This window comes from Abramis brama, assembly GCF_963993115.1.
Source record: "Abramis brama genome assembly, chromosome: 1".
NCBI classification, from domain to species: domain Eukaryota; kingdom Metazoa; phylum Chordata; class Actinopteri; order Cypriniformes; family Leuciscidae; genus Abramis; species Abramis brama.
The window spans coordinates 44,248,928-44,276,752 of NC_139963.1; the positions used below are offsets into that span (position 1 = coordinate 44,248,928).

The following is a 27,825-nucleotide window of genomic DNA, read 5'->3' on the forward strand; positions in this document are numbered from 1 at the left end:
GCTGGGTGACATCATTGAATCAGGTCACTAGTAATTTCGTCATTGAAACATAACCAGGGCTGAATTTCCAAAAGCATCTTAAGCCTAACTTGATCACAGACCAACTGCAACAAATGGTCTGTACGATCAAATTAGGCTTGCAATGCTTTCAGGAAACACAGCCAAAGTCATAGTTTCTTTTGCCACAACACATATGCTTTATAAGCACAGAGTTGGAGCAGCCAAAAAAATACTAATGTTATATAGTAAAGGGTCAAGAGCCCAACTAAAGCAACCACTGACCACCATAATGGTGACATGAAACGAAACATTCCATAAAACATTACCATCTAAACTTCTGTTAAATCTAAATAAGACCGTGTGCAGATGTATGACAGAAATAAAGTCAAACTGGTAAAATAATAAGTGCAATAATGGTTCAAAGTCAGTAGTTCTTGTGTTTCTCTTTTTTCTGTTCTTGTTTCTCTTTCCTTCAGTGAGTCTGCTTGTTATCATCAGGTGTCACCACTAATGGCCAATCATCACTTAATTAATCACTTAATTAACTCATTAACTTCAACACTGCTTCAGTGTTAATTTTAACACCCTGTAGTGTGGACACATATAAACACTGAGGAGTGTTAATTTAACACTGGGGATTTTGCTGTGTACCCATCCTCTGATGGCTACTTCCAGCAGGATAATGCACCATGTCACAAAGCTCGAATCATTTCAAATTGGTTTCTTGAACATGACAATGAGTTCACTGTACTAAAATGGCCCCCACAGTCACCAGATCTCAACCCAATAGAGCATCTTTGGGATGTGGTGGAACGGGAGCATCCCACAAATCTCCATCAACTGCAAGATGTTATCCTATCAATATGGGCCAACATTTCTAAAGAATGCTTTCAGCACCTTGTTGAATCAATGCCACGTAGAATTAAGGCAGTTCTGAAGGCGAAAGGGGGTCAAACACAGTATTAGTATGGGGTTCCTAATAATCCTTTAGGTGAGTGTATATACTGTTTTGTTTTTTTTCTCAGTGTAAATAATAGCGAGGCCTATATGTACACTAAAGAGACTGAAGGGTAAATGTGTTTATGCTGCCCCCCAGCGTCGCAGATTTAAAAAAAAAAAAAAAAAAAAATACACAAGGTTCAAACAATCTCATAACATTGTTTAATTACGTCTAGTATTTAAAAAAAAAAATGAAGAGATTGAATGAAGTTTTGATGAAGAGATTGTGATGAACAGCTCGTGTTATAACAGACATTGCTTGTAAAGTAGCCTAACTTTTAAGAAAAGTGTCAGCTGCTATTTTAGCAAAACAAATACCAAATTCTTAAAATTGTTTTATTAAAAAAAAAAGGAATAAAATGCTACAAATATTCAGCTCTAAGCAGTTAATTATGGGTTTTCTAATTGCACTTGCGCTGAAATCTGGGACACTTTGTGTTTGCTGTCTTTATCAGTTTTGGCTAAAAAAATAAATAAAAATGTTAATTACAAATATATAACACAGAAATTGTATACTATTTAAAGGATTTATTAAAAATATTTCAGATTTTTGTCAGCAACAATAATAACCATACAATGGAAGTCAAATATTAAAATACATTAAACTTTGGAACATGAAATGTCTTAAAAACTATTAACTTGTTAGCTTAGGCTACTCTTCACATGGAGTTTAGGACATGTATTTTCAAAAGCATGCATTAAGCAAATTGTAATGTAAAAAAAAAACACAAAAAACTTCATGACAAAAAAAAGCAGCCCTTGCTAGTCCAGTATGCCATTGTCCCTTAGTCCAAAGTTGTGAACCTGATCTTAAACAAATAATATTGCTGCATTATAAGCCCAACATTTTAACAAAAATACATGTATGACATTTAACTTTCTTAATGCACATTTTCCTATTTTAGACTGTCCCACATTTGAAACAACCTTTTCTAAAGTGGGATGACAAATATTGCTTAGAAAATATTCTTAACACATTTTAACAATATTATTGCAACATTTGATGTACAAATACATCACAAACAATTTAGAACATTGTTTTAGTGAATGGATTTAAATTTTAATTTTAATTTTAATGTTAAGAGATAACTGCACTGAAGTTTAGGTGTCCCGTTTTAGTCAGTGTCCCACATTACACTAATCCACCCCTACTAAATTTGTATACGTTTGTAAAATATCGAGTCTTAATTTGAAAGCTGGATATACAGAAACAACAAGAGGAACTTTGCTGTGTCTGTTAAACACGCATTCATTCATATTACTGTTTATTTGTTTATGTGTGTGTGTGTGTGTGTGTGTGTGTGTGTGTGTGTGTGTGTGTGTGTGTGTGTGTCTGTGTGTGTGTGTGTGTGTGTGTGTGTGTGTGTGTGTGTGTGTGTGTGTGTGTGTGTGTGTGTGTGTGTGTGTGTGTGTCTGTGTGTGTGTGTGTGTGTGTGTGTTATGCTAGTTGCTATTGTTCAAGTATAACAGAAACCGCTAACCCACATAGATAGCAACATTGTTTCGGCCCAGATCCGGCCCACATCTGGCACTTGTGGAATGATGATCTGGCCCACATGCAGCAGAGAATGACGCCACTTGACTGGACCACTCTTGTTTGCAAGATCTGGGCCACAAGCAGGCCATAGCAATGCCACATGTCAGCCAAGAGCAAAAAAATAAACCAGAACTGGACCTTATCTGAGCCACAAAGTATGTGTATATTAAATATGGAATCATCTGAGCCTTAATAAGCCTGTTAACAAGCAGAGGATTAAACAACTCCACAAACAGCATTACCAGCTTTACTTATTACTAACCATGCTGACTTTATTTCTGTCAGAAAACAAACACTGATCACCATAATGGCGACTTCAAAATATTGATTTTTCTCCTTCAGTGATTCTGCTTGTTAACATCAGGTGTCTTCAATAATGGTCACTCATCGCTCAATTAATCACTTAATTATCTCATTAACTTTTATCACTGGAGTTTTTGCTGTGTACGTTTTAGGAGAACATTCTGGGAACCAAAATAAAACTACCCGACAAACAGACATCATATGAAATTATAAATGGATCAACACAATTGTTAGATTCCAAAGACATCAGTGAAACAGGTTATTTCATGATGATTATAAAACCATCAACAGGTAACCATCATCACCTGATCTCATTTCACTTTAGCTTTCTTTGCTACTGCAAATGTGTTTAACAAACACACCGTCACAGCAGCCAAAAAAAGACAAAAGATATAAGAAGAGTTAAGAGCTCAACTAATGGAAACACTAGTCACTGTTATGGTGACTTCAAATGAAACACATTAGAGTTAAACCTCTGTTAATTCTCAATAAAACTTCTGTAGACGTCTGACAGAAATAAAGTCAGTCTGGTTAGTAATAAGTGAAGCTGGTAATGCTGTTTGTGGAGTTGTTTAATCCTCCTCTGCTGAAATCTTCACAGATTTAATGTCTTCTTTTCTCTTCAGTTGATTTCATCTAAGGCTGTGTCTGAAGTCAGTTGTAGTTCTTGTGTTTCTGCTCATCTCTTTTTCTCTTCTCTTCTTTCCTTCAGTGATTCTGCTTGTTACCAGGCTTATTAAGGATGAGATCACTCTATATTTAATATACACAGATTTTGTGGCTCAGATAAGGTCCAGTTCTGGTTTATTTCTTTGCTCTTGGCTGACATGTGGCATTGCTATGGCCTGCTTGTGGCCCAGATCTGGCAAACAGGAGTGGGCCACCCAAGGACCGTCATTCTCTGCTGCATGTGGACCAGATCATCATTCAACAAGTGCCAGATGTGGAAACAATGTTGCTATCAGGGAAAGAGCCAACCGAAAGTGACGCCTTGAATCTGACGCGTGCATAATTTAAGAAAGCGAAAGTAAGTTAAAAGCGAAAGCGAAAGTTTAGACGTGGCCTCGTGTGAAAGACTGCTGACAAAAACTCTTATGGTCATGATAAAATTATGATTGTATTATAGCTCTTTTTCATGTGTAAACGATGTACATTATGTTTATTGTAATAACAATACTCCTGGTATTCGCTGATGGTACGTATTACCACTTTACGTTGATACGCGAAAATAGTCTTTAAGTTTTTCTTTCTCATTTATTAAAGCTGTCAGTTTCTCTATTATTTCTCTATAGGCTTCACTGTGCACGGCCCCTCTGATCCTCTGGTTTCTCCTCTGGGATCTTCAGTGGTTTTGCCCTGTTATGCTGATGAACCTTTACCAGTGAAAGATCTGGAGGTGGGATGGAGAAGAACAGACTCAGAGGCTCTGGTTCATCTGTATCAAGATGGTGAGAGTCGAGCAGAGGTCCAGCAGCAGGATTATCATGATAGAGCTCATTTCTTTACTGATCAGATTCAACATGGAAACTTCTCCCTCCGTCTGGACAATCTGACAGCTGAAGATGAGGGAAATTATACATGTAAAGTTTACAGTCAACGGGATTCTGGAGAGACTGTGGTTCAAATAAAAGATGTTGGTGAGTAAGAGACACTTCAATTGTGGTGAAAATTTCAATCAAATGGCATTTTATGTATTTTATGTTTAAACCATTATTATTCTTTCAGAGCGTTAGAAAATTTACATCTCACTTTGTGATATTAACAGTGTTTGTTCTTTCAGAGCGTCTGCTGGTATCAGGACCGAGTCGCTCCACATCTGCATATGTGGGTGAGGACGTCACTCTGAACTGCTCTGTAGACTCTCACATCAAACCTGAACACATTGAAGAGGTTTCATGGAAAAGAATAGATGAAGATATTCCGGTTCTGCTTTACCAAAACAACAAGGCTTTACCAGATTCATCAGATGAGCAATACACAGACAGAGTTGAGTTCTTCACTGATGAAATCCCCAAAGGAAACTTCTCTCTCAGACTGAAGAGTGTCAGAACTGAGGACAAAGGAGTTTACACATGTGAAGTGTTTGCTGGAGTACTTTCAGCCAATACAACTGTGGTACTGGAGCAACTGGGTGAGTCAACAAAACATGGCAAATAAATAATGCAGTCTGTTAACACCAACCTTCTTCAAAGGCTATTTTAAACAAGATGGTATTTTAACTATATTTACACTTGGAGCGAAAAGTATCTACCTGTTTGTACACTTGGTGTCAGATTTAATTTAACAGCTGGGTAAATTAGCATGAGATCGCAATGCCATAAAAGTGTCATTACACTGTAAAACCTAACAGTTATATTTACTAAATAAAATTCTGCAGAGTAAATAGAGTTCTGCTAGCCTGGCTACCGAGCCCACAGCCCTCTCCTCGGACAGCACGTCATATACGCATATCTGACTTATTTGTGTTAACTCGTGAAATTTCATATACGCATTTATTCTATCTGACTTATTTGTAAGTGTGAACTCGTGAAATCTCAATTCTCCAGCTGCAGTCGTCTTTGTTGTAAACTAATTCAAATCAAGCGCTCTTTGGTGACGTGGGTGATTACGTAACCACAGATCATCTGTCCATCATCGATTAAAGCCCACCCTGGCAATTTGATTGGCTCGGCCTTTTGGGAGCCGGGCATAATTACTCCTCAACGGAATCGAGTCCAGACCGAACTTCCAGACCAAAAAATTTTGTGGGCGGGGTTCGGGCTGGCACCCAGGCTAGAGTTCTGCACTCATATATTACCGAATGTTATGTGGACACAATGACTGAAACAGAACTCAAACTGAATGAGTTATAGAACATTTCTAGATCCGGTGTTAAGATCAGATGTTTATAGTTAAGTATTGATGATGGCAATCATCATTTAGACTTGATTCACAGATCTCATTCAGTCTAATCTCTGATAAAATTGGCAACATCGTGATTCTACAGCAAAAGTGCCAGCAATGTTGTGAATGTGACCATCAGATAATATGAAGGATTTTCCTAACAGTGTGTGCACAAAACTTCTTCATCTATGGGATTACTAAGATTCACACAGACATCAATAATCAGCATATGAATCTCAACAATGGTGATCATTAGAGAAGGATTCATGCTGCAATGCATTCTGGGTACTAGCATACTCAATATAGTGAAGTTTTATATGAAGTATTTAAATCCAGTGTAAAGTTTAATTGTGCATTATAAATATCCTTGTTTTAGTGAACTCGATTAAAATAAGGTCAGAGTACTCATAACTATTGTTTTTTTTATATGTCCTCAAATGAAATGAGTTAGCTTAACTTGTTTGGTTTTACAGTGAGCGCAGTTGTAAATGTTATGACGGATGTCTGTGTTTCACAGGTTTCTCTTCTTGGCACATAACTGTGTTGTTTTTCTGTTTCGTTGCTGGATTTGGGGCTGTACTTCTGCTCTGCTGTCTGATCTACTGCAGATCAAAAAACAATGGTTTGTTTGGAAGGAAAACCTTTTTATTTATTGTGATTAACTGTATTAATCTTGTATTCATATTAATATGAATTCTTAATCTGAATTATTATTAATTGTATTAATCTTGTATTAATAAAACTGTATCAATTAACTGTATTAATCTTGGGATTAACTGTCACAGTGTTTTGCTCGTTTAACTGATTATTCTGTATCATCCTTCCAGTCAAAAGCAGAACAATCTGGAATCTTCAGCTTTCTCTGGTCTTTTTTCCAAATGTCTGTATGTTCTTCGCCTTCATCCTCTGGGGTCTCACTGAAGGTGAGTTTAGGAGTTTAAATATAGCACTATAAAGCAGGTGGCAGATTTTATTAGTCTTTTTTGTAATTTTGTACAAAATTACAAAAAGATTTTTTTGTGATGGGACTTAAATTGTTTTTGTTTTTTATCGATATTGTTTAATACCCGTCAATGAATATTCTGTTCCAGGATTTCTCCATGAGACCGTCACTTGCTGTGCTCTGTATATTCTGAGGCCTGTTATGTTGATTTGGGCTTTGTCTTATTTAAAGTATCTCCAAGGTATGTTAGAATTTAAAGTTTTTTATTATTATTATTTTTGTTAAGGGGATCAGTAAATGCAAATTGATGGCAACAAAAAAACATAGCATGACAATATTGTCATTGATTAATTTTATTGTGGTTAAAAACATAACATTTTCAAATTCAGAAGTATGAAATTATTTAAAACCACAAACTCAGCCTCATTTTTTTCCCCTTTAGATTATTTTGTAACTGTATTCTTGGCATATGTTAAATGTGTAATTGAGTTTTAACTGTGTGCTAATTCGGATTGATTCGAACCCCTGCAGACAGTCGGTCAGGACTGTGTAATGACATACAATGACTCCATAATCCCTTTAAATTAGTTTATGATGATAATTCAGATTGTACAGGTGTGGTTCTGGAACAAAATACAGATAGAAAAGTACATTAATTATGAATTTACTTTAACATTTTACAAGTAAAACAATTACCTTAATGGATATGAATTTATCTTTACAGTTTTTCTCAATTGCTAAAACACTAAAACCCATTGGCTGAACAAAGTTCTCAGTTGCCTGAACTCATTTAGCTAATTGTGCAGTCTGTTGTCAATACCTTAAACCATTTCACACTGTAAAACACAATTTGCAGATCTCACTTAGACTTTTCAGCAAAACTCTAAACACATTCTCATTCTCAAAACACATTCTGAACTGTAATGCACATGTCATCCATACTGGTAAACACAAGAGGCAACAATCAAATATAAATAGAGAACACATGTCATTGATTGAACACAACCACTCAAAATTGATTTTACAATGAACAAATTGTATGGCCCTGAACATTGTGCTTTCCATTGTCAACAGTACCATTTGTTAACAGTATTGACTGCTCAATATATTTTGACTGGTTGCAGGTTCATATCAACAAAGAACAAGAATTACAGTATCACAAAGACAAAGGACAAGTTTGTGAGCTGCAGGGTACAGTACTGTAAAAATAGGGGTACAAGGAGGAGGAAGAACAACAAAAAAAAAATGCAAAGAGCAAAGCAGAGTAGTAATTTCTGATCAATTTTGAGCTACTAGAACATGTTTCCGTTCATCAGAAGACAATGACGGAAAAATATGAAATTTGATTTGAGATTAAAAATTTACTTCTCCCTGAGAACTATAGGCTATGTTTTTTTAAAAATGTTTAAATTTTTATTTTTTTCCTTTTATCAAGTGCAGTCATACAGTATGTCACAAATTAACTTTTTGATAGTACAGTAAGGTGTCATGGTTAAGTCTACAAACAGAATAGCAGTCTATAGATATCTTTCGAGAACTATTTGTTTTGAACAATCCGTCTTCTGTTTTTTGGTGTATTGTTTACTGACTGCTTGATAGAGTATAATTTTGATCACTTTGTTAGGATTTGAGAGCAGTGTTTGATTTTGAACACAGGTAAAACTGTTTTGAGGCGAAAGTTTCATTTTGCCAGAGGAGTCAGAGGTTTGGTAAATAGTGCTTGAAGATGAGGTTTTGTGTTTAATGTTTTCAGAAAATGGAGAAAGGTTTCAGAAATTGTGTTTTAGCAATTGAGAAAAACTGTAATACAGGTTCTAGGCAAATAAATAGAACAGCCTTTCTATGTTTGCCCAAAAGACGGCGCATTGATGAAAACACATTTAATCTATAATAAACTGGTGCTCTTTAATCGCGAAATAACTCTCAACCTTGGTATATTACTCTTATAAATACAGTAACTATAATGAACATTAAAGAAAGAAAAACAAGACTGCAGAATTAGATAATGCAAGGAATACACATTAATATGGCGCTGGATGCATCTGGATCGCGGCATGAAACAATCTGCAAATTAAAGAGCAAGAACTAACTAAATACACTTTGTATTCCTGCACACTATATTACATCAGTTATCTCAAGATGCTGCCAACAAAACGAGCGATGAAGTGGATTTCTCTCGCAACAGCTCGCGTTCACTGCATTCTGCTCAGCAAACCTGCTTTTGCTTCCTTGGCACGTGATCTTTGTTGACGTTGCAGGATGTGATTGGTCAATTATCCAAAAAGCCTTTTGAACAGAATGTGTCAAGAAATTTGTAGTGTTTGGTGAAAAAAATACACTTTGTCCTACCCAACCTGTAACCTGTGTAACCTTTAAGCAAGGGAGATTGAAAAAAACTAACTAGCCTACTCGCACAAAAAAAGATTTATTGACAAATAAACCAATATAACAATAATATATATAATCAAAGAAAATACATTGTGCAACAACTCATTCCCCCTCAAATGATATTAATAACCAGCCAACCCTCAATACAATCCCAACCTTGTCACACAGAACAATTCAAAATAAAGCAAAAAGTAAATTACACAAATAACCCCAAAATCATATTACATAAAAGTATAACAAACTCAAATATCCTCCAAACCAAAAATTAATTCCACTGCAAACTTAAGTCTCATGCAGATAAATAGTTAATGTGTTTTAAAGCATATAGCATAGAGACTACAAACGTTGGCTGGCATGAGGCTGGGAAGTGATATACAAACAAAGAAAAAGAAGATTTAAAAAAAAAAAAAAAACCACGCCGCTAGACAGTACGATTCACAACATCCATAAACTCATTGCGCTGGAGGCATACAGCGCACACATGCAGGAATGGCTAAATGGGGAAAATCAAACAAAACAAACACAAGAGGAACAGCAATCAAGTAAACCTGATACAAAAACACAATTAACAATACCCAACAATAAATACAAAACTTTACTTCAATCTCATTATAAAAATAAAATCAAGACAATTACAAACACTGTATATAAACCTCAAATTACCTGCAACACAGACACCAATCCCAGACTAACTTCTGAGATCAAAATAGGAACGGGCGTGACCAACGCCTTACAAATCCATGATGTCTGCATCTACATTAAAAACAAGGCTAATTTAGTAAAACAAGGCTTCATAAATATGAAACAAAACAATCAATATTTATTTAGCCTTCCTGCTCACCAGACCATGTCCATGCACAAACCAACACGGAAGTGTCCGGACAGCACAATATTTGTGTCTGCATTTAAAACATATAATTCAGTGAAAAGGGCTTTGTAAGTATAAAACCAAACAGTCAATATTCGCTTGGCCTTTCTGCTCACCCAGAACACGTCTGTGCACCAACACACATGAAGTGCTACTAAACAAGCACACTTCCAAGTTCCAGACAAAAGATTGGGCCTCCCTTCAGGTGCCTGCTTAAAAACCCTATACCTACCCTATACCTCACTGGCTACAACTGCTTAAATGTAGAGTACAACAAGCAATGGAACGGATATACAATAATATTATATGATGACCTGATTTGATGTGTTCAACTCTTTCTGTCTACAGGCAACATTAAACCATGGATCAGGTTTTTCAGAATAACAAGTGAATTTACTGTTTTCACAGTTGTTGTTTATTCAGGTAAGTAAATCCTAATGTTTCACATCAGAGGTCATGCTCATTATTCTGACATTAAAAGTGCTCTATGAAATATTACCTGTTTTGCTTTAACTTCATTAGACTTGGCCAGAATTCAGCCATTAAATCTCACCCCTCCCTCTCTTTTCTAAAATCCCATCGTCCAAACCTGAATACTCAAAATGATTAAAAGACAGACAGTGTCTAGTATCCCAGGATTACTTTCTTTTTTTTTTTGCTGTTTATAAAGACACATGTGATTTCTCATATCTATTACAGTGAAATCTGTCAGGTATAGAAACATTTAAATGTAGAATGTTCAAAATATTGTTCATTGCAAAATAATAAAATTACACCTGCATGCAGCCTTTTCTAAAATACCAAAAAATACTAAAATGATGTACCTGAGGTGACCTTCACTTTCTTTGATACTGATTAAGTCAATATGGTTTCATTTATCCCCTTAAGTGTCACCCCCCCCCCCCCCCCCCCCCCATGTAAATAATTAGTAATATTTTATGTAAAATATATATTTTCAAAACATGTTGAACTCTAAAACTGCAAGAAAATCAAAGCCAAAATCTGAACAAATTGTGTTCCAAATTTTAGGTTGATATCTCAAAAAATTTGCTTTCAGTAAGATTTTGTTTGGGCGCAGTACCAAACTTTTTTACAAGGTGACAACCAGACTCCATTACTGCCCATATAAGGGCGCCTCCATTTCCATATGTGGTTTGAGTGCTCTGAACCATTATTTCCATAATTTTAATACAATATTTGAAGTAGACATCCTATTCAGAAGTATGGTATGTTTTGCAGATTTGGATATGAATTCAACCTCTAATAAACACATAAAAAGAACTGGTGAATCTATTATTTCTTTTTTTTATATTTAAAACATTTTCAGACCTTTAAAAAAAAAAAAAAATTAATGGATGTTATCTTTTGAACTCTTGACATGAAAACAAACTGAGGTTTCTACCAATTTTTCATGATTTTTCATGTTCATCGCTCAAAATAAAGGTCTGAACACAGCTTAGGAGTATGAAAATATTATTGTTGCAAATTGATAAATTACTGATCCTCTGTAATGTATTTTGAAAACCAGACAACAAAATATGAAAACTAGAGATTGCAAGCTTTCAAATGATAGAAAAAAAAAAAAGTTTTTTGAATTGAGTTTTTTTTCCGTGTCATCACATTGTTTAGAGCATAAGAAACAAATGGTAAAAAACAAAACAAAAAAAAAACATTTTTGAAAAATAATGTTTTATTCATACGTTATGCCATGTCTTCTGTAGTGGACAGCAGGACTAGGTTGTTTAAAAAAATAAAATGTCATGAAATAATATGTATAGGCAAAAAACAATGGGAATTTTTTTTTCAATCACCAATAAATTTTGGGGTTTCTTTTTAAACCAAAATTTGTATAAGGATGATTCTCAACTATGTTATGAAAGATATAACGGAATGAATTGATACACCATTTTATTTTATGCAATATGTGGGTAAAATGGCCATAAATTAATATTCCTATTCAATGCAATGTATCTGTACACTGTATCTAATTTGCACATTAATGTGTCCTGGAGCAACATTTAATGAAAAAAGAAGTGTAATAATTGGAGTAATAATTGGCAACATTTTAATAATAATGTCTAATATTTCATAGGAATATTGATGTATAATTTATTTCCATATTCACTTGTTGTGTCTCCCAAAATGCCTGACAAACATGATTTAAGTCCTGGTGTGCTCTACAGTGGACATGTATGAAATCAATGCCCTGTTCTGTAACAGAAAGTTTTTTTGTTTTTTTTTTAAACCCCATAACATTTTCCTGAGATGTTGGTTTATGAAATACAATTTGAAAAGTAGTCAGATTTAAATTATATTACAATACATTATCATATTTCCTACATTTGATCACTAAATTAATGTCATACATTTTTAAAGACCAAGGAGAAGTTGTTTTCATGTTGAAACATTTGGTATCTCTGAAAAGCCCTGAATGTGCTCTTTACAGGACACCCAGGTTGTGACATGCGACATGATGTCATAGAAATTTAATAAAATATAATGTCCACTACAGTGGATACAAGTCTATTCCTGGGTCCCAGGAGGATAGGATATTACAGTTTTAAATATGTAATGGCTGTGGGCCCACTGGTGGGCCGGTGACACTTAAAGTCTGTTTGTTTGACAAACACGGTTCAGTTCACCACATCTTTAGATATGTTCTGTTCTTGCTCAGAACATCATTTATCTTGTGTGACATTTAATTTCTATCTATTCTTCTAGTTATTTTTACATATGGCTGGAGAAAGAGTGCACATGACACATGCATCTGCATCTTACCTTCTTATGTAGCTTCTGGACTATGCTTTGGAGCTGTTGTGCTGTGTTGTCTCGACCTGAGTTTAGGTAAGAGTTCCTGCGTGATTTGATTCCTTACTTTGTTAAAGTGGCAGACTAAGTATATATAAGCACATATTCATTAGGATAATGAGTTTATTAACAATTGTTTTGTTCATATACATTTATTTTTTATTATACAGATACCAAAGCCAAGTTTTCAAATTTTTAGGCCTAACTGTGTGTTAATGTTTGTTTTTTAGTTGACTTTAGGCTATCCAGTCTAGAGCGGCCAAGACGGGCTTCCTCACGCAAGCTAACTAAAGGTGAACACATTCTTATTGTTTTACCCCAATATGAGTTATTAGAGTTGCTAAATACTATTAGCTCTAGAAACAACTTTGCTCTCAATACAGCATTTTACGTAGTTAAAAATATAGTTTAATATAGACTGTGTGTAATTGAGTGTTGATTAAGAATGAAAACAAAAGAAAAAAAGTATCCATAATTTAAAATCTGTATGAATCTTGGCCCTCTAACAATATAAGTGTGTGTGTGTGTGTGTGTGTGTGTGTGTGTGTGTGTGTGTGTGTGTGTGTGTGTGTGTGTGTGTGTGTGTGTGTGTGTGTGTGTGTGTTATAGTGCATCTCCGTACTTTCATCATGTACATGTTTGGAGCAGTTGGTCTTGTTTTGTTGAACTTTGTTACACTGACAGAAGAACTGATCCTGAAATCATGTAAGTACATATCTAAAATAGTATATTACATTATAGAAATCTTTTAACATCACAGTTTTATCTAATTACACACACACACACACACACACACACACACACACACACACAAAAAAAAACATGTTGAAAATGTGTGTTAGCTCTGTTATGGACGGGCCATCAATCCATGGCACGAGATGCTATAGGCTCCATTATTACTGCGACCCTGCAAAGGAAAAGCAGTTTGGAAAATGTATTGTGTGACCAGAATTATACTGGACAAATAGTTTCTGTCACATCATACTCTGTCACTTAGACAGTGATATGAGCTGTCCCAAGCAAAATGATGTCCAAAACACGTCTTTTCAACGTCTTTGTCACAAAAGTCGGACGTTGAAATGACGTCCACTGAGGAGCCAGAATGAAAGTTTTTATGACGTCTTTTTCTGACGTGTTCTGCACGTCTGATATAGACGTTCGTCGAACCTTCGTACAAGCTTAAAACTAGTTCAGATGTGGCCATTGTGGACATATTTTCAGCATCATTTATGGTCTCATTTATACATAATTACTTTGACTATTGCTGTCAGATGATCTTAGTGAGAATTAACAGAGGTTTAGATGTTGATATTTGTTTAATTTGAAGTGTCACCATTGTGGTGATCAATGTTTGCTTTAGTTGGGCTCTTGGTCCCCTTTCCTTTTACTTTAACTTTTATTTGACTGCTTTAACTGTGTGTTTGTAAAGCACAATTGTTGTGGCAGAGAAAGCCAATAATAAGTAAGATCAGCTGTTTTCAGCTTATTGATGATCATGAAATCCTTACAAAACAAGCATCTAATGTTGTCAGATGCTTTGGCATTCATAACCACCAACCTTGTGGAACTGCAATATTGGTGTGAAAAGCATTAAAATGATCACTTATTTGAAGGTGTATAAAAAGCATGTGCACATGATGTTTTGAGCAAATGTATCATATAGTCACACATAGACATCAAGATTTTGGATATGAATCACAACAATGGTGACAAAAAAAACAAAAACAAAAAAACCTACATGCTGCAATGCATGATGGGTAGCTTTCATAGTACAAAACTCATCCTTAATTCCCAAGCTTTTTTGTTTTGATTGTCACCGTTGTTGTGATTCATATCCAAAATCTTGATGTCTATGTGTGACTAGATGTTACATTTGCTCAAAACATCATGTGCACATGCTTTTTTTTATACACCTTCAAATAAGTGATCATTTTAATGCTTTAGGCACCAATATTGCAGTCCCACAAGGTTGGTGGTTATGGATGCCAAAGCATCTGACAACATTAGATGCTTGTTTTGTAATGATTTCATGATCATCAATAAGCTGAAAACAGCTGATCTTACTTATTATTGGCTTTCTCTGCCACAACAAATGTGCTTTACAAACACACAGTTAAAGCAGTCAATTAAAAGTCAAAGTAAAAGAAAGGGGACCAAGAGCCCAACTAAAGCAAACATTGATCACCACAATGGTGACACTTCAAATTAAACAAATATCAACATCTAAACCTCTGTTAATTCTCACTAAGATCATCTGACAGCAATAGTCAAAGTAATTATGTATAAATGAGACCATAAATGATGCTGAAAATATGTCCACAATGGCCACATCTGAACTATAGTTTTAAGCTTGTACGAAGGTTCGATGAACGTCTATATCGGACGTGCAGAACACGTCAAAAAAAGACGTCATAAAAACTTTCATTCTGGCTCCTCAGTGGACGTCATTTCAACGTCCGACTTTTGTGACAAAGACGTTGAAAAGACGTGTTTTGGACATCATTTTGCTTAGTGGGGTGTGTCATCTCAAGGTTTTTCCACTGGTGCGGCTCCTGACAGTGTTTGACCGAAACATTCATTTCTAAAATCATTCAAAGCTGCTGTAGGTTAAGATTTGTCAGATGAACTGTGATGAGACTTTCAGGTGTCAAGAGAACAGAAAAAGTATTTGACATGTGACTGAGCCAAACATTAAGTCTCACAGACATTTAGCCTGATCAATCATCAGACCTCAGTGTTCCTCACTGCTGTAGGACTGAGATAGTCAGTGCTCACTGTGGTTGGGAAAGCTTTCGCAAAAGAAATTAGTGTTTAAACATTACAAAATGAACAACCAAGCAGAACAAGAGAGAGAGCAGGTGCAGTACAGGCAGAGTACTTGAATGAATCCTATAATTCATTCTTCCATTCATGCGTACATTTCTCTCTCTGTTTAGTTATTTTGGTGGGGAATATTATCTTGTCTTTTCTTCAATTGTCCCAGTTGATCTTCTCATTTGGAGTTCCCTCTCTAGGTAACACCTGCATACTAATTCCTTCATAATTCATTACAATGATATGCAACATGTAGTTTTAAATCCCACCTGTTTCTGTGTAAAAGTATTGACTTTTCTTTTTTAATGGGAAAATAATAGACGTATTCTCTTATTTTAGGATTTTCAATTGTGGCATATGTTCCACTTCTACTGTTGTCCTTCATGATAGTTTTGCATTGTCTCCAAGCAAAATTCAAATGTAAGTACATGCTGAAACACATTCTTATCATTGTTGTATTTGTATAGATGTGGAAAGAGTAAATCCTTTAATAATATTCCTGTATTTGTGATTTTGATACTGTATGAATAGAAATGCACTGCTTATATAAAAATAAATGCTTAATATATTTGCTAAATCATGATTTAAAGTCAGCATGAAACAGGACTTGCTAATATATATATATATATATATATAGAAGTCAAGTAAATCCTATCATGAGAAGGTGAAGTTATTGTAACACTTAGATCCACAGAAGATGAGGACAATCATACAATAACATAAGATTTAATACAATACTTAGAATAAACGCTCATGTTAGAGCGTGCTAACATGAACAATACCAGACAACTGAAGAGTGAACAACAAGGAGGAACTTAAATAACGAACAGCTGTGATGATTAGTGTTAGTGACCATGGTAACTGATGAGTGGCGGCAAATGAGAACAAGGAACACATGCACTCAAAAAAAAGATTTTGTCTAAAAATAAGATTTATGTATTTGAATTGCATAACAAATTTCCATGCATTTGGATTACATAGTTTTAACATAAACCAATCAATAATCTGAATGTGATTCATATTTTTAAGTCATTTCTAAATGAAACAGATAAGATTTATGTAATTGTATTAATAAACTGAATGTGATTTATATTTGTCAGTCGTATGTAAATGAAACAGGTAAGATTTATGTAATAGTACACAGAAAAACGCCCATGTTAAATTAACACTGCTCAGTGTTCATATGTGTGCACACTACAGAGTTAAAGCGGTGTTGAAGTTAATGAGATAATTAACTGATGACTGAGCATTAATTATGAACACCTGCTGTTAACAAGCAGAATCACTGAAGGAAAGAGAAACACAAGAACTACAACTGACTTCAGCCACAGCCTTAGCTTGACATCAACTGAAGAGAAAAGAAGACATTAAATCTGTGAAGATCTCAGCAGAGGAGGATTAAACAACTCCACAAACAACTTTACCAGCTTCACTTATTATTAACCACTTTGACTTTATTTCATTTCCGTTTGAATGAAATCAATAGTTATATTTTAAAGTCACCATGATGGTGGTTAGCGTTTGCTTTAGTTGGACTCTTGACCCTTGAATCTGTAATGTGAATTTTTCCTGGTTGCTATAATTATGTGTTTATAATTTCCTGGTTGCTATAATTATGTGTTTATAAAACACATTTGTTGCAGCGAAAAAGACAAGAGAAAATGAGATCAGATGATGTTGGCTGTTTATTGATGATGGTGTAATACCATATTGTGGCCTGAATCACTTATCTTTTTCAGTGTCTAATGCTTTGATTATTGGGGTTATGTGATTTTGTTTTAATTGTTATAGTAGCTGTGTGACCTGACAGCATTAGATCCAACAGTTAATCAAATAATATAAAGAATTTTAAAAACATTTAGTGCATTAAACTTTCTACATTATTACTTGGACATCAATAATCAGTGTATGACTCTCAACAATGGTGACAATCAATGAAATGCTTCATGCTGCAGTGCATGCTGGGTACCACCAATCAAAACTCACCCATATCTCCCAGCATGCATTGCGGCATTAATAAATTATGAATCAGGATTTTTGTAGCTTTTGTCACCATTGTTGAGATTCATATGCTGTTTCTTGATGTCTGTGTGAGTCTAAGTAATGCCATAGATGGAAGGTTTTTGTGCACTAACTATTAAAAAAAAAGTATATTGTTTGATAGATTTCATGCTGTAAAATTAAATGGCTTCTGTTATGGATAAAACAATATAAAAAAACACAAGTCCTATATAATCAAAGCATTAGACACTGAACAAGATCAGCGAATCAGGCAATTACATGATGATGACTTTGTCATCATCATCAATAAACAGCCAACATCACCTGATCTCTTTTTCTCTTGGCTTTTTTGCTGCAACAGACATGTTTTATAAACACATAATTATAGCAGCCAGAGAAAATTTTATATTAAAGAGTCATGGGTCAATAGCCCAACTAAAGCAAATGCTAATCACCATCATGGTGACTTTAAAATACACCTATTATTTTCATTCAAACGGAAATGAAATAAAGTCAGTCTGGTTAGTAATAAGTGAAGCTGGTAAAGCTGTTTGTGGAGTTGTTTAATCCTCCTCTGCTGAGATCTTCACAGATTTAATGTCTTCTTTTCTCTTCAGTTGATGTCAAGCTAAGGCTGTGGCTGAAGTCAGTTGTAGTTCTTGTGTTTCTCTTTCCTTCAGTGATTCTGCTTGTTAACAGCAGGTGTTCATAATTAATGCTCAATCATCAGTTAATTATCTCATTAACTTCAACACTGCTTTAACTCTGTAGTGTGCACACATATGAACACTGAGCAGTGTTAATTTAACATGGCCGTTTTTCGGTGTACTATTACATAAATCTTACCTGTTTCATTTACATATGACTGACAAATATAAATCACATTCAGTTTATTAATACAATTACATAAATCTTATCTGTTTCATTTAGATATGACTTAAAAATATGAATCACATTCAGATTATTGATTGGTTTATGTTACAATCCAAATGCATGGAAATTTGTTATGCAATTCAAATACATAAATCTTATTTTTAGACAAAAACATTTTTTTGAGTGTGTGTGTTGTTTTTTAACACATCTCTTTTAAGAGTGTACAGAACTTAAACATGGTGTCAAATTTGATTTCTGATTCTTCTCAGGTTTGTATCAGATTTATGTGACCTGTAAAAGTTGATGAATTCATCTTTTCATTCACAGGTCTCCACCAAAGATGGATAACATCATTCTGGATGATAACAATACCACTCCTAGATATCCTTGTAATTTATGTTTATCTAACCATATTGGAAAGCGAGAAAGGTATGCTACTCTATCTTATGTTTAAATATTTTGTCATGTAGAAAAAAAAAAAAAAAAAAAACTTTCTTAATATTTTGAAGTAGATTTGTTGTGGTAAGTCACAAATTTGTCTGCTTTTATGCAAGGACAAATATTTTTTGTAAGGTTTACATTTATGATACACTAAAATAAATGTTTTGTAAGAGATTTGCTGATCAGAAGTGCTTTATTTAATCAACAGAGTATTTGGGATGGACCGGCGTCATTGTATTTATGCAAGTTCTGAAGATGATTGCTTTCTATGAAAACCGTGTGACAGGTATTATACATCACTGACATACAGTGTTCTTTATTACCATGCTCTGTAATTATAAAACAACATAAAAATATGGCGCTAAGAAGTAGAAATTACATTACTGTGATGTTTATGTCTTATATGAATGCAATAAAAATGTAAAATGTATAAATCATTATTCATATTATTATAAGAAAAAATTAATAAGTTATATAAAGCAGATAATTAACTGAGATCGAGAAACCAACCATCTCTACAACATTCACTGATCTGATCTTTATGAGAAAGTGGCTGTACAGAAGCCTCTCCTCAGTGAATAACACACGCTTGAAATTTGTAAAATGACACCCAAAGGACTCTTAGACTGTGAGAAACAAGATTCACTGTCTGATGAACCTCAATTCCAAGCCTCATCTCAGGAATAAACCAGACACTGTTCATCATGTGCACAACACCATCCCTACGATAAGGTTTCATCATTTCATTTCATCATGCAGTGAAGCTGTTTATACTGTAATCGACAGGGACTAGAGAACTGGTTAGGGCAGAAGGAAAGCTGAAAGCAAAAAAATAAAAAAATAAAAAAATAAAAAATAAAAACCTGATCCAGAGAACTCAGGGCCGACTGGGCCGTATGGTCAGTTCTCTTACGAGAGTTCTCTCGTACTGCGTTTGATAAAACGCTGCGGGAAAAGTCTCTTTTCACGAAACACTGAAGCAAAAATTATCCTTTAATTTTTCATATATGTAAAACGCGTTGCGGCAGCAGCAGACAGCTGAAGCAAGACGGCTTGTCTGCTCATTGGCTGCTCTGCGGCAACTGCATAAGCCTATCGAGCGCAGGCTGATGCAACATCAGACCAATGAGGGCGCTTCGCGCCCTCCTCGCCACTTCCCGCTGAGACGGGCGTGGCTTACCTCTATAAAAGGAGCTCGAGAAGGCTGACTCACTTGATTTTAATCTCTTCAGCGAAGCGCACGCATCGCTGGATCACGGAAGCAGCGTCGTCCGAAGCAAGCACTTCAGCGGGACGAGCCCTCGAAGCCGCTGGCCTACGCCGCCTTCTACAGCCGTACCTGCTGCGCTTTCCGACGCCCATATCCTTTATTGTGCTCTGTTTTGTGTGTGTGTGTGAGTGTTCTCGTAGCACTCACCCCCTAAAAGAGCGGCGTCTTTCTAAAGATGCCTAAATCCTGCGGCTCGTGCAGAGCCCCACTCGCCGGGGGAGACGACCACGTCATCTGTGTTTCCTGCCTCGGTGAGGACCATGCAGCGCTCGCGCTCGCTGACGGCGGCTGCCCTCACTGCGAGCTTTTGCCTATGGTGGCTCTGAGGACCCGCCTGGCATCCTTCTCGAAGCCTGCATTCTCCGCCGCGATGCCGCGCCGTAAGAAGCGCCGCTCGCAGCGGGTCCCGGAACCCTCTCCACCCCGACCAAGCTCGCCGGTTCGCCCGCCAGCTTCACCGACCTCCCCCGAATCACTTCCTGATGCTCAGCGCCCGCAGCCCGCCGCCGCGTCATCAGAGGAAGTTGTTTCGGAGGCCGCGTCGGGGGAAAAGGATTCCTGTTCTCTCCTCGCTTCAGGCAGCGAGGATTGGGCGAGCTCTGAGGACCTCGCGCCTCCTGCCCGAAAGCCCTCAGTGAGAGCCAGCATCGAGACGGAGCTCATGCGAGTGCTCGCGTTGGCCGCGGCGAACCTCGGCCTCGAGTGGTCTGCACCGGAGCCCCCCTCTCGCACCCGGTTCGATGGTAGCTTCCTCCCAGGTGAGCGCAATTCTCCGGAATCTAAGCCCGCTCCTTTTCTTCCTGAGTTACATGAAGAAGTTGCGAAGGCCTGGAACGCGCCCTACTCTGCGCGTACACGCTCATCTGTGTCGCCTGCATTCTCCTCTTTGGACAAGGCGAATGAACGAGGCTACCTCTCTCTGCCGCCGGTGGAACAGGCTATAGCGACCCATCTGTGCCCGCCCTCTGCTGGACGGCGAACTAAACCGGTGTTGCCTTCAAAAGCCTGCCGCATGACGTCGACGCTGCTCGCGCGAATATTCTCCGCCGCTGGGCAAGCCGCGTCAGCGCTACACACCATGGCTACATTGCAGATTTTCCAGGGTGATCTCCTCCGTAAATGGGACGAGGCTGGACCTGATGCTGTCTGCATTGCGGATTTGAGGAGTGCTTCGGACCTCACGCTCCGAGCCACCAAAGCTGCCGCACAAGCCATGGGACGCTGTATGGCTTCCGCCACTGTCGCTGAGAGGCACTTATGGCTGACGCTCACGGAGATGGCCGATTCCGAGCGCATCGCGTTTCTCGACGCCCCGCTGTCTTCCGCTGGCCTCTTTGGTTCTTCTCTCTCCGAGTTCGTAGAGAGATTTACCGAAGCCCAGAAAGCGTCTCAAGCCTTCAAGCACTTCCTTCCGAAGCGCTCTGGTTCCGCGGCGGGTCGAGACAAACGGACCCCGCGAACCGCACAGCCTCAGCCGCCGCCTTCGGCCCCCTCTTCGCAGCAGCCTCAACAGCGCAGCTCGAGACCCCGCTCTCGATCGAGCGCCCGGCGCCCCGCGCGCGTGCCGCGACCGAGGATTGTAGTGAAGCCAGAGGTCCCAAAGAAGTCCTAGCCCGCCTAGGAAAGCGCAGGTGTGTGAGTCCCGTTGCGGCCGGCCTCCTACCCAAGCGCCTCGCTGTCTCAGCCCCAAGCTTCGCGGCTGTCCCAGCGTTCTCTGCAAAGCGCAAGCCTGTACAAGTGCCCGCTTGCCTGCACTCAAAAGCCGTTTTTACGGCTACCCAGATATGTCTCGAAAAGAGTGTGTTTTCTGGTGTCCCGGCCACGGCCGATGGTGCTATAAGTGTAGTGTCGATGCCCACTCCTCTGTGCCCATCCATACACATAAGCACAGCCCTGCACCCAGGGCTCGCGCAAATAAAATCGACTCAGGTCGATTGCGCCCCCCACATAGTAAAAGTGCCCACTACTCAGTGCCCACGAACACTATGTCTATCAGATCACAGGCTCTCTGTAAAAATGAGACCTGTGAGCGCGCGCGCTGCTTACACAAGCAGCGCGCCCCAAGCAGTAAATGTGCCCGCTCACAGCCCACATCTACTCGCACACATGAGTCCCACGGGGCTCGCGCAGCCCTCCCTCACTCAGTCAAACACTGTTGTAAGGTCGAGGGCGAGCGCTCCGCCCGCTGTATTAAGCGCGCCCCCCGCCTCAAATGCCGCAGGCATAACGCCTATGTTTGTGAGCCCCGTAGCACCTCTGTCGCACGGCGAACAGAGCGCGCTCTGTATCCGGCCCTTAGCCAACCATGCAGATGCATGGGCAGCGCTTCCAGGGGTTTCGGACTGGGTCTTAGGCATTATAAAGAGAGGCTTCTCGCTACAGTTTTATCGACGCCCTCCGCGCTTCACAGCGCGCGTCGAAACTTCGGTACCGCTGAATGTAGCACACCTACTTCGCGCCGAAATATCAAAACTGATAAGCAAAGGGGCGATAGAGCTTGTTCCCCGAGTTCAAAGCGAACAGGGGATATACAGCAGATATTTTCTAGTCCCCAAAAAGGACGGCGGTATCAGACCCATTCTGGATCTAAGACGACTGAACAGAGTATTAGTGAAACGCCGTTTCAAAATGCTCACAACCAGCAAAATTCTCGCGCATGTTCGCCGAGAAGACTGGTTCATGTCGATAGATCTGAAGGACGCGTATTTTCAAATACAGATAGCGTCACATCACAGGCGATTCTTGAGATTCGCCTTCGAGGGTCAGACATACCAGTATACAGTCCTGCCTTTCGGCTTGTCCCTGGCACCTCGTACTTTTACGAAATGCATGGACGCAGCGCTCGCTCCTCTCAGACTCAGAGGCATGCGAGTGCTGAACTATTTGGACGACTGGTTGATCCTAGCCCAATCACGATCTCAGCTCATAGAGCACAGAGCCATTTTACTCGATCACCTCTAGAATCTTGGTATCACGGTCAATTGGGCGAAGAGTTCACTGAACCCCAGCCAAACGATTCCGTTTCTGGGTATAGTTCTGGACTCACAGTCTATGACAGCGCGTGCTGAACATTCAGCGCGCTGCGATGTCTTTCCGCCGCGGCGCTTTCACCCCGCTCAGAAAATTTCAAAGGATGCTGGGTCTCATGGCCTCAGCATCGTCAGTTCTCCGGCTGGGCTTGCTCCGCATGCGCCCTCTGCAGTTCTGGTTGAAAGCGCGGGTTCCGCGCAGAGCGTGGGTGTCCGGTCATTTACGCCTCAAGGTCGATCAGGACTGCGTCACAGCCCTGGTACCTTGGATGGCGAACGACTGGTACCAATCAGGTGTAAGCCTGGGGACTTCCTCGAGGGTGAAGATGGTGTCTACGGACGCATCCACCTCGGGATGGGGAGCGCTGCTCGACGGCAGACCGTCCTTCGGCCTATGGTCGGAACGGGAAAAGCTCCAACACATAAACTGCCTAGAAATGCTGGCAGTGCACAACGCGCTGACGCGTTTTTGTCCCCACATCAAGGACCAACACGTCTTAGTCCGTTCGGACAACATGGCAGTGGTGTCCTACATAAATCGCCAGGGCGGTCTGAATTCCAAACCCCTGTACAGGCTGGCGAAACGCCTCCTGCTATGGGCTCAGCACAACCTACGCTCGCTGAGAGCAGTACATGTGCCCGGGCTGCTAAATGTGGGCCCGGACAGACTGTCCAGGAACAACGTTCCTACGGGCGAATGGTCTCTACACCCACAAACAGTCCGGCTGTTGTGGGAGAGATTCGGCAAAGCGGAGGTGGACCTATTCGCGTCCCACGAAAACGCTCACTGCCCCGCATTCTTTTCAAAGACCGACAGCGCGCTGTCCCAAAGGTGGCCGCGCTGCCCGCTATACGCTTTTCCCCCCGTCTCCCTCCTGCCTCAGGTGTTGGAACGGGTCAGGAAAACGAAATGCCCAGTGCTGCTTGTAGCACCGTTCTGGAAGAACCAGGCATGGTTCCCAGTTCTGATGCAGATAGCAGACATTGCTCCATGGCCAGTGCCGTTGAGGAGAGATCTCCTCTCGCAGGCCAGGGGCTCGATTTGGCACCCACACCCGGAGCTATGGTCCCTTCATGTGTGGGCGCTCAACGGATACCCGTTGGTCTCGCAGAGGGAGTCATGAATACCATCACGGAGGCTAGAGCGCCGTCGACCAGGCGACTCTACGCTTCAAAGTGGTCGGTTTTCTCCGGCTGGTGTACAGCTCGGAGCCTTTCACCCCTCGAATGTGAGGTAACGGAGGTTCTCTCCTTCCTACAGGAGCTGTTGGATAAGGGCAGATCCCCTTCCACGCTCAAAGTGTATGTGGCGGCTATTTCAGCGTTCTCAGGTTCAACGCTGGGTCAGTCACTAGGAAGGAATGATTTAGTCATCCGCTTCCTCAGGGGAGCTAGGAGACTGAATCCACCCAGGCCTCCGTCAGTCCCTATGTGGGACCTCTCTACGGTCCTGGCGGCCATGAAGGGTGCCCCTTTCGAGCCTATCCAGTCAATCAGCCTCAAACATTTGTCTTTCAAAACAGTGTTTTTGATGGCTCTCGCTTCAGTGAAGCGCATAGGCGATCTGCACGCGCTCTCCGTGAGCCCGACGTGCTTGGAGTTTGGTCCTAATGACTCTAAAGTCATACTCAAACCTAAGCACGGCTATGTGCCGAAATCCCTCAACACGCCTTTTCGGGCTCAGGTCATTTCCCTGGCTGCCCTGCCGGCGTCGAGTGAGGAAGGGGACTCGAGTTTTCTTTGCCCTGTTAGGGCTTTAAGAACTTATATGTCCCGCTCTGCTGCCTTTAGACAGACAGAGCAGCTCTTTGTCTCGTTCAGCGGACGTTCCAAAGGAACGGCTGTTTCGAAACAAAGCCTATCCAGATGGATAGTTGACGCAATAGCGCTGGCTTATACTGCCAAGGGCATTCAATGCCCGTTGGGAGTCAGAGCGCACTCTACGAGAGGCGTGGCCTCCTCGTGGGCTTGGTCCAGCGGGATTTCCTTACAGGATATATGTACGGCGGCAGGCTGGGCCTCTCCGTCTACATTTATCAGGTTTTATAACCTAGAGGTTCCCGCCTTACAGGCTAAGCTTTTGTCGGTGTAATACTATGCCGACTATGCTGGGCTGAACTGTGTAAGACCCACGTTTTCCCACATTAGTGCAGGCTCCCTACCCTGGCTATGTGATGTCATATTCGCGTCTGTGGACATGTCTATATAAGGACGGAGGAATCCCCTCCTGTCTTTAGACTCTCCCTGTGAGGTCATGTTAGGCCTGCAGACGCTACAGTATAGGGAATTAAGGCTTTCCCCCCTTATTCCCCGACTCTGTGTGAGTCTATCTGGTGATTATGCACTGTATGCCTGAAATAGCTTCCGGTGATCAGTGTTTTTATCCCAGCACGCACGGCGTTTTGCAAGGGGTTCCCGCAGCGTTTTATAAAACGCAGTACGAGAGAACTCTCGTAAGAGAACGTACTCGGTTACTAACGTAACCTCGGTTCTCTCTAGAAGAGGGAACGAGTACTGCGTTCCCTTGCCGTGCGTTTGGTTCACTCTGGTTCGCTTCGGCGATCAAAATCAAGTGAGTCAGCCTTCTCGAGCTCCTTTTATAGAGGTAAGCCACGCCCGTCTCGGCGGGAAGTGGCGAGGAGGGCGCGAAGCGCCCTCATTGGTCTGATGTTGCATCAGCCTGCGCTCGATAGGCTTATGCAGTTGCCGCAGAGCAGCCAATGAGCAGAAAAGCCGTCTTGCTTCAGCTGTCTGCTGCTGCCGCAACGCGTTTTACATATATGAAAAATTAAAGGATAATTTTTGCTTCAGTGTTTCGTGAAAAGAGACTTTTCCCGCAGCGTTTTATCAAACGCAGTACTCGTTCCCTCTTCTAGAGAGAACCGAGGTTACGTTAGTAACCGAGTACGTTTCTAATGACAAGCTTTACAGAAATCCATGTGTTTAAAGCTTATCTTATTATATTCCAAAAGACCTGTAGGGCTGGGTGATTTAAATCGCGATATTGTTATGCGCATCTCGTCAGTAAAGCCGGTTCCTTGATTAGTAGTAAATCGCCATCACCTGCTTTCAGATGGAGCGGCATTTACTACAAAGAGCCGTAGTTAACTGACAAGCTGAGCCATATCGCATTAAAATCGCGGACGTATCGCCTGCGATTTTTAATGCGATATGGCTCAGCTTGTCAGTTAACTACGGCTCTTTGTACACAGCAAAAACTCCAGTGTTAAATTAACACTCCTGGGAGTGTATGAGTCCACACTCAAGAGTGTTTAAGTTAATGAGATAATTAAGTGATTAATTTAGTGATGATTGAACATTATTGAAGACACCTGATGTTAACAAGCAGAATCACTGAAGGAGAAAATCACAAATTGTAAGTTACCGTTATGACGATCAATGGTTGCTTTAGTTGGACTCTTGACCCATATATTATTAACTTAAGATTTTGTTTGTCTGAGGTATTTGAGTTATAACTGCCAGTTGAACAAACAATAAAGTGATCTGATGGTGTTGGTTATATTATGACAATCATCAATTGAACTTGATCACTGAACTCATTAAAATCCTTCTTTCTGATTTCGATTTATGTTGTTGGTTACAGCATAACTGTGATTCTGCATAAATGGCCAAAAATTTTTATATATAAAGGATTTCTTAAAAGTTGTTTAAAAAAAATCATTATTTTAGGCACACACAGACGTCAAGATTCAGTCTATGCATCTCAACAATGGTGACGAGCAGAATATTCAATTAGGAAAAGTAAATTACATAGACAATTCAGATCATAATTTATTCATACCGCAATGCATGATGGGAGCCATTAATGAGTTGTGATTGGTGGCAGCCACTGCAACATGCTTTATTATTGTCACCATTGTTGAGATTCACAGGCTGATTATTGATGTCTGTGTTTTAAATGAATTTATCTGACTGTCTTTTGATCAGAACAATGTTTATTAAATATTTTGAATTAGAAGTAAAGTACTGATAGTCATATGCTGTAGAATCACAAAGCTGCCAATAACAAGTTAAACCAAACTATCTCAATAAGTTTCCTTTTTTCAGATCACAGCATGATTATGTCTAAACATAACCAACAATATAAGATAATATTTTACTTTGTTCATTTAACTGTTATAAATCAATAACAGCAGACAAACAACAGTAAATATTAAAATAAACTATAGGCTAAGGGTCTAGAGCCCAACTAAAGCAAACACCCATCACCTTAATGGTAACTTACTATTTGTGATTTTCTTCTTCAGTGATTCTGCTTGTTAACATCAGGTGTCTTCAATAATGCTCAATCATCACTAAATTAATCACTTAATTATCTCATCATCCCTAAATGCCGCTCCATCTGAAAGCAGGTGATGGCGATTTACTACTAATCAAGGGAACCGGCTTTACTGATGAGACGCGCATAACAATATCGCGATTTAAATCGCCCAGCCCTAGACCAGAGACTGTAATCACCAGAGGTGGGAGTAAGTCACACATGAACAAGTCACAAGTCTCAAGTCTTAACCTTCAAGTCTCAAGCAAGTCAAGTCAAGTCATTAATTGAGTGATAATTGAGCATTATTGAAGACACCTGATGATAACAAGCAGAATCACTGAAGGAGAAAATCACAAATTGTAAGTTACCATTATGACGATTTGTGT

General features: G+C 39.5%; 1 protein-coding gene across 1 annotated transcript in view; it reads left to right on the top strand.

Moving 5' to 3' along the window:
* The first annotated feature begins 3,878 nt into the window (after positions 1–3,878).
* Positions 3,879–27,825, top strand: part of LOC311088002 (uncharacterized protein) — a 34,903-nt gene continuing 10,956 nt past the window's right edge. The window contains exons 1-14 of the mRNA XM_084121610.1: positions 3,879–4,034; positions 4,132–4,476; positions 4,620–4,970; positions 6,240–6,344; positions 6,550–6,645; positions 6,814–6,906; positions 10,270–10,344; positions 12,643–12,765; positions 12,960–13,022; positions 13,339–13,434; positions 15,666–15,743; positions 15,883–15,963; positions 18,745–18,846; positions 19,067–19,144. Coding sequence (XP_083977736.1) covers positions 3,986–4,034; positions 4,132–4,476; positions 4,620–4,970; positions 6,240–6,344; positions 6,550–6,645; positions 6,814–6,906; positions 10,270–10,344; positions 12,643–12,765; positions 12,960–13,022; positions 13,339–13,434; positions 15,666–15,743; positions 15,883–15,963; positions 18,745–18,846; positions 19,067–19,144 — 1,735 coding nt within the window. The 5' untranslated portion in view covers positions 3,879–3,985. The remainder of the gene's footprint in view (positions 4,035–4,131; positions 4,477–4,619; positions 4,971–6,239; positions 6,345–6,549; positions 6,646–6,813; positions 6,907–10,269; positions 10,345–12,642; positions 12,766–12,959; positions 13,023–13,338; positions 13,435–15,665; positions 15,744–15,882; positions 15,964–18,744; positions 18,847–19,066; positions 19,145–27,825) is intronic.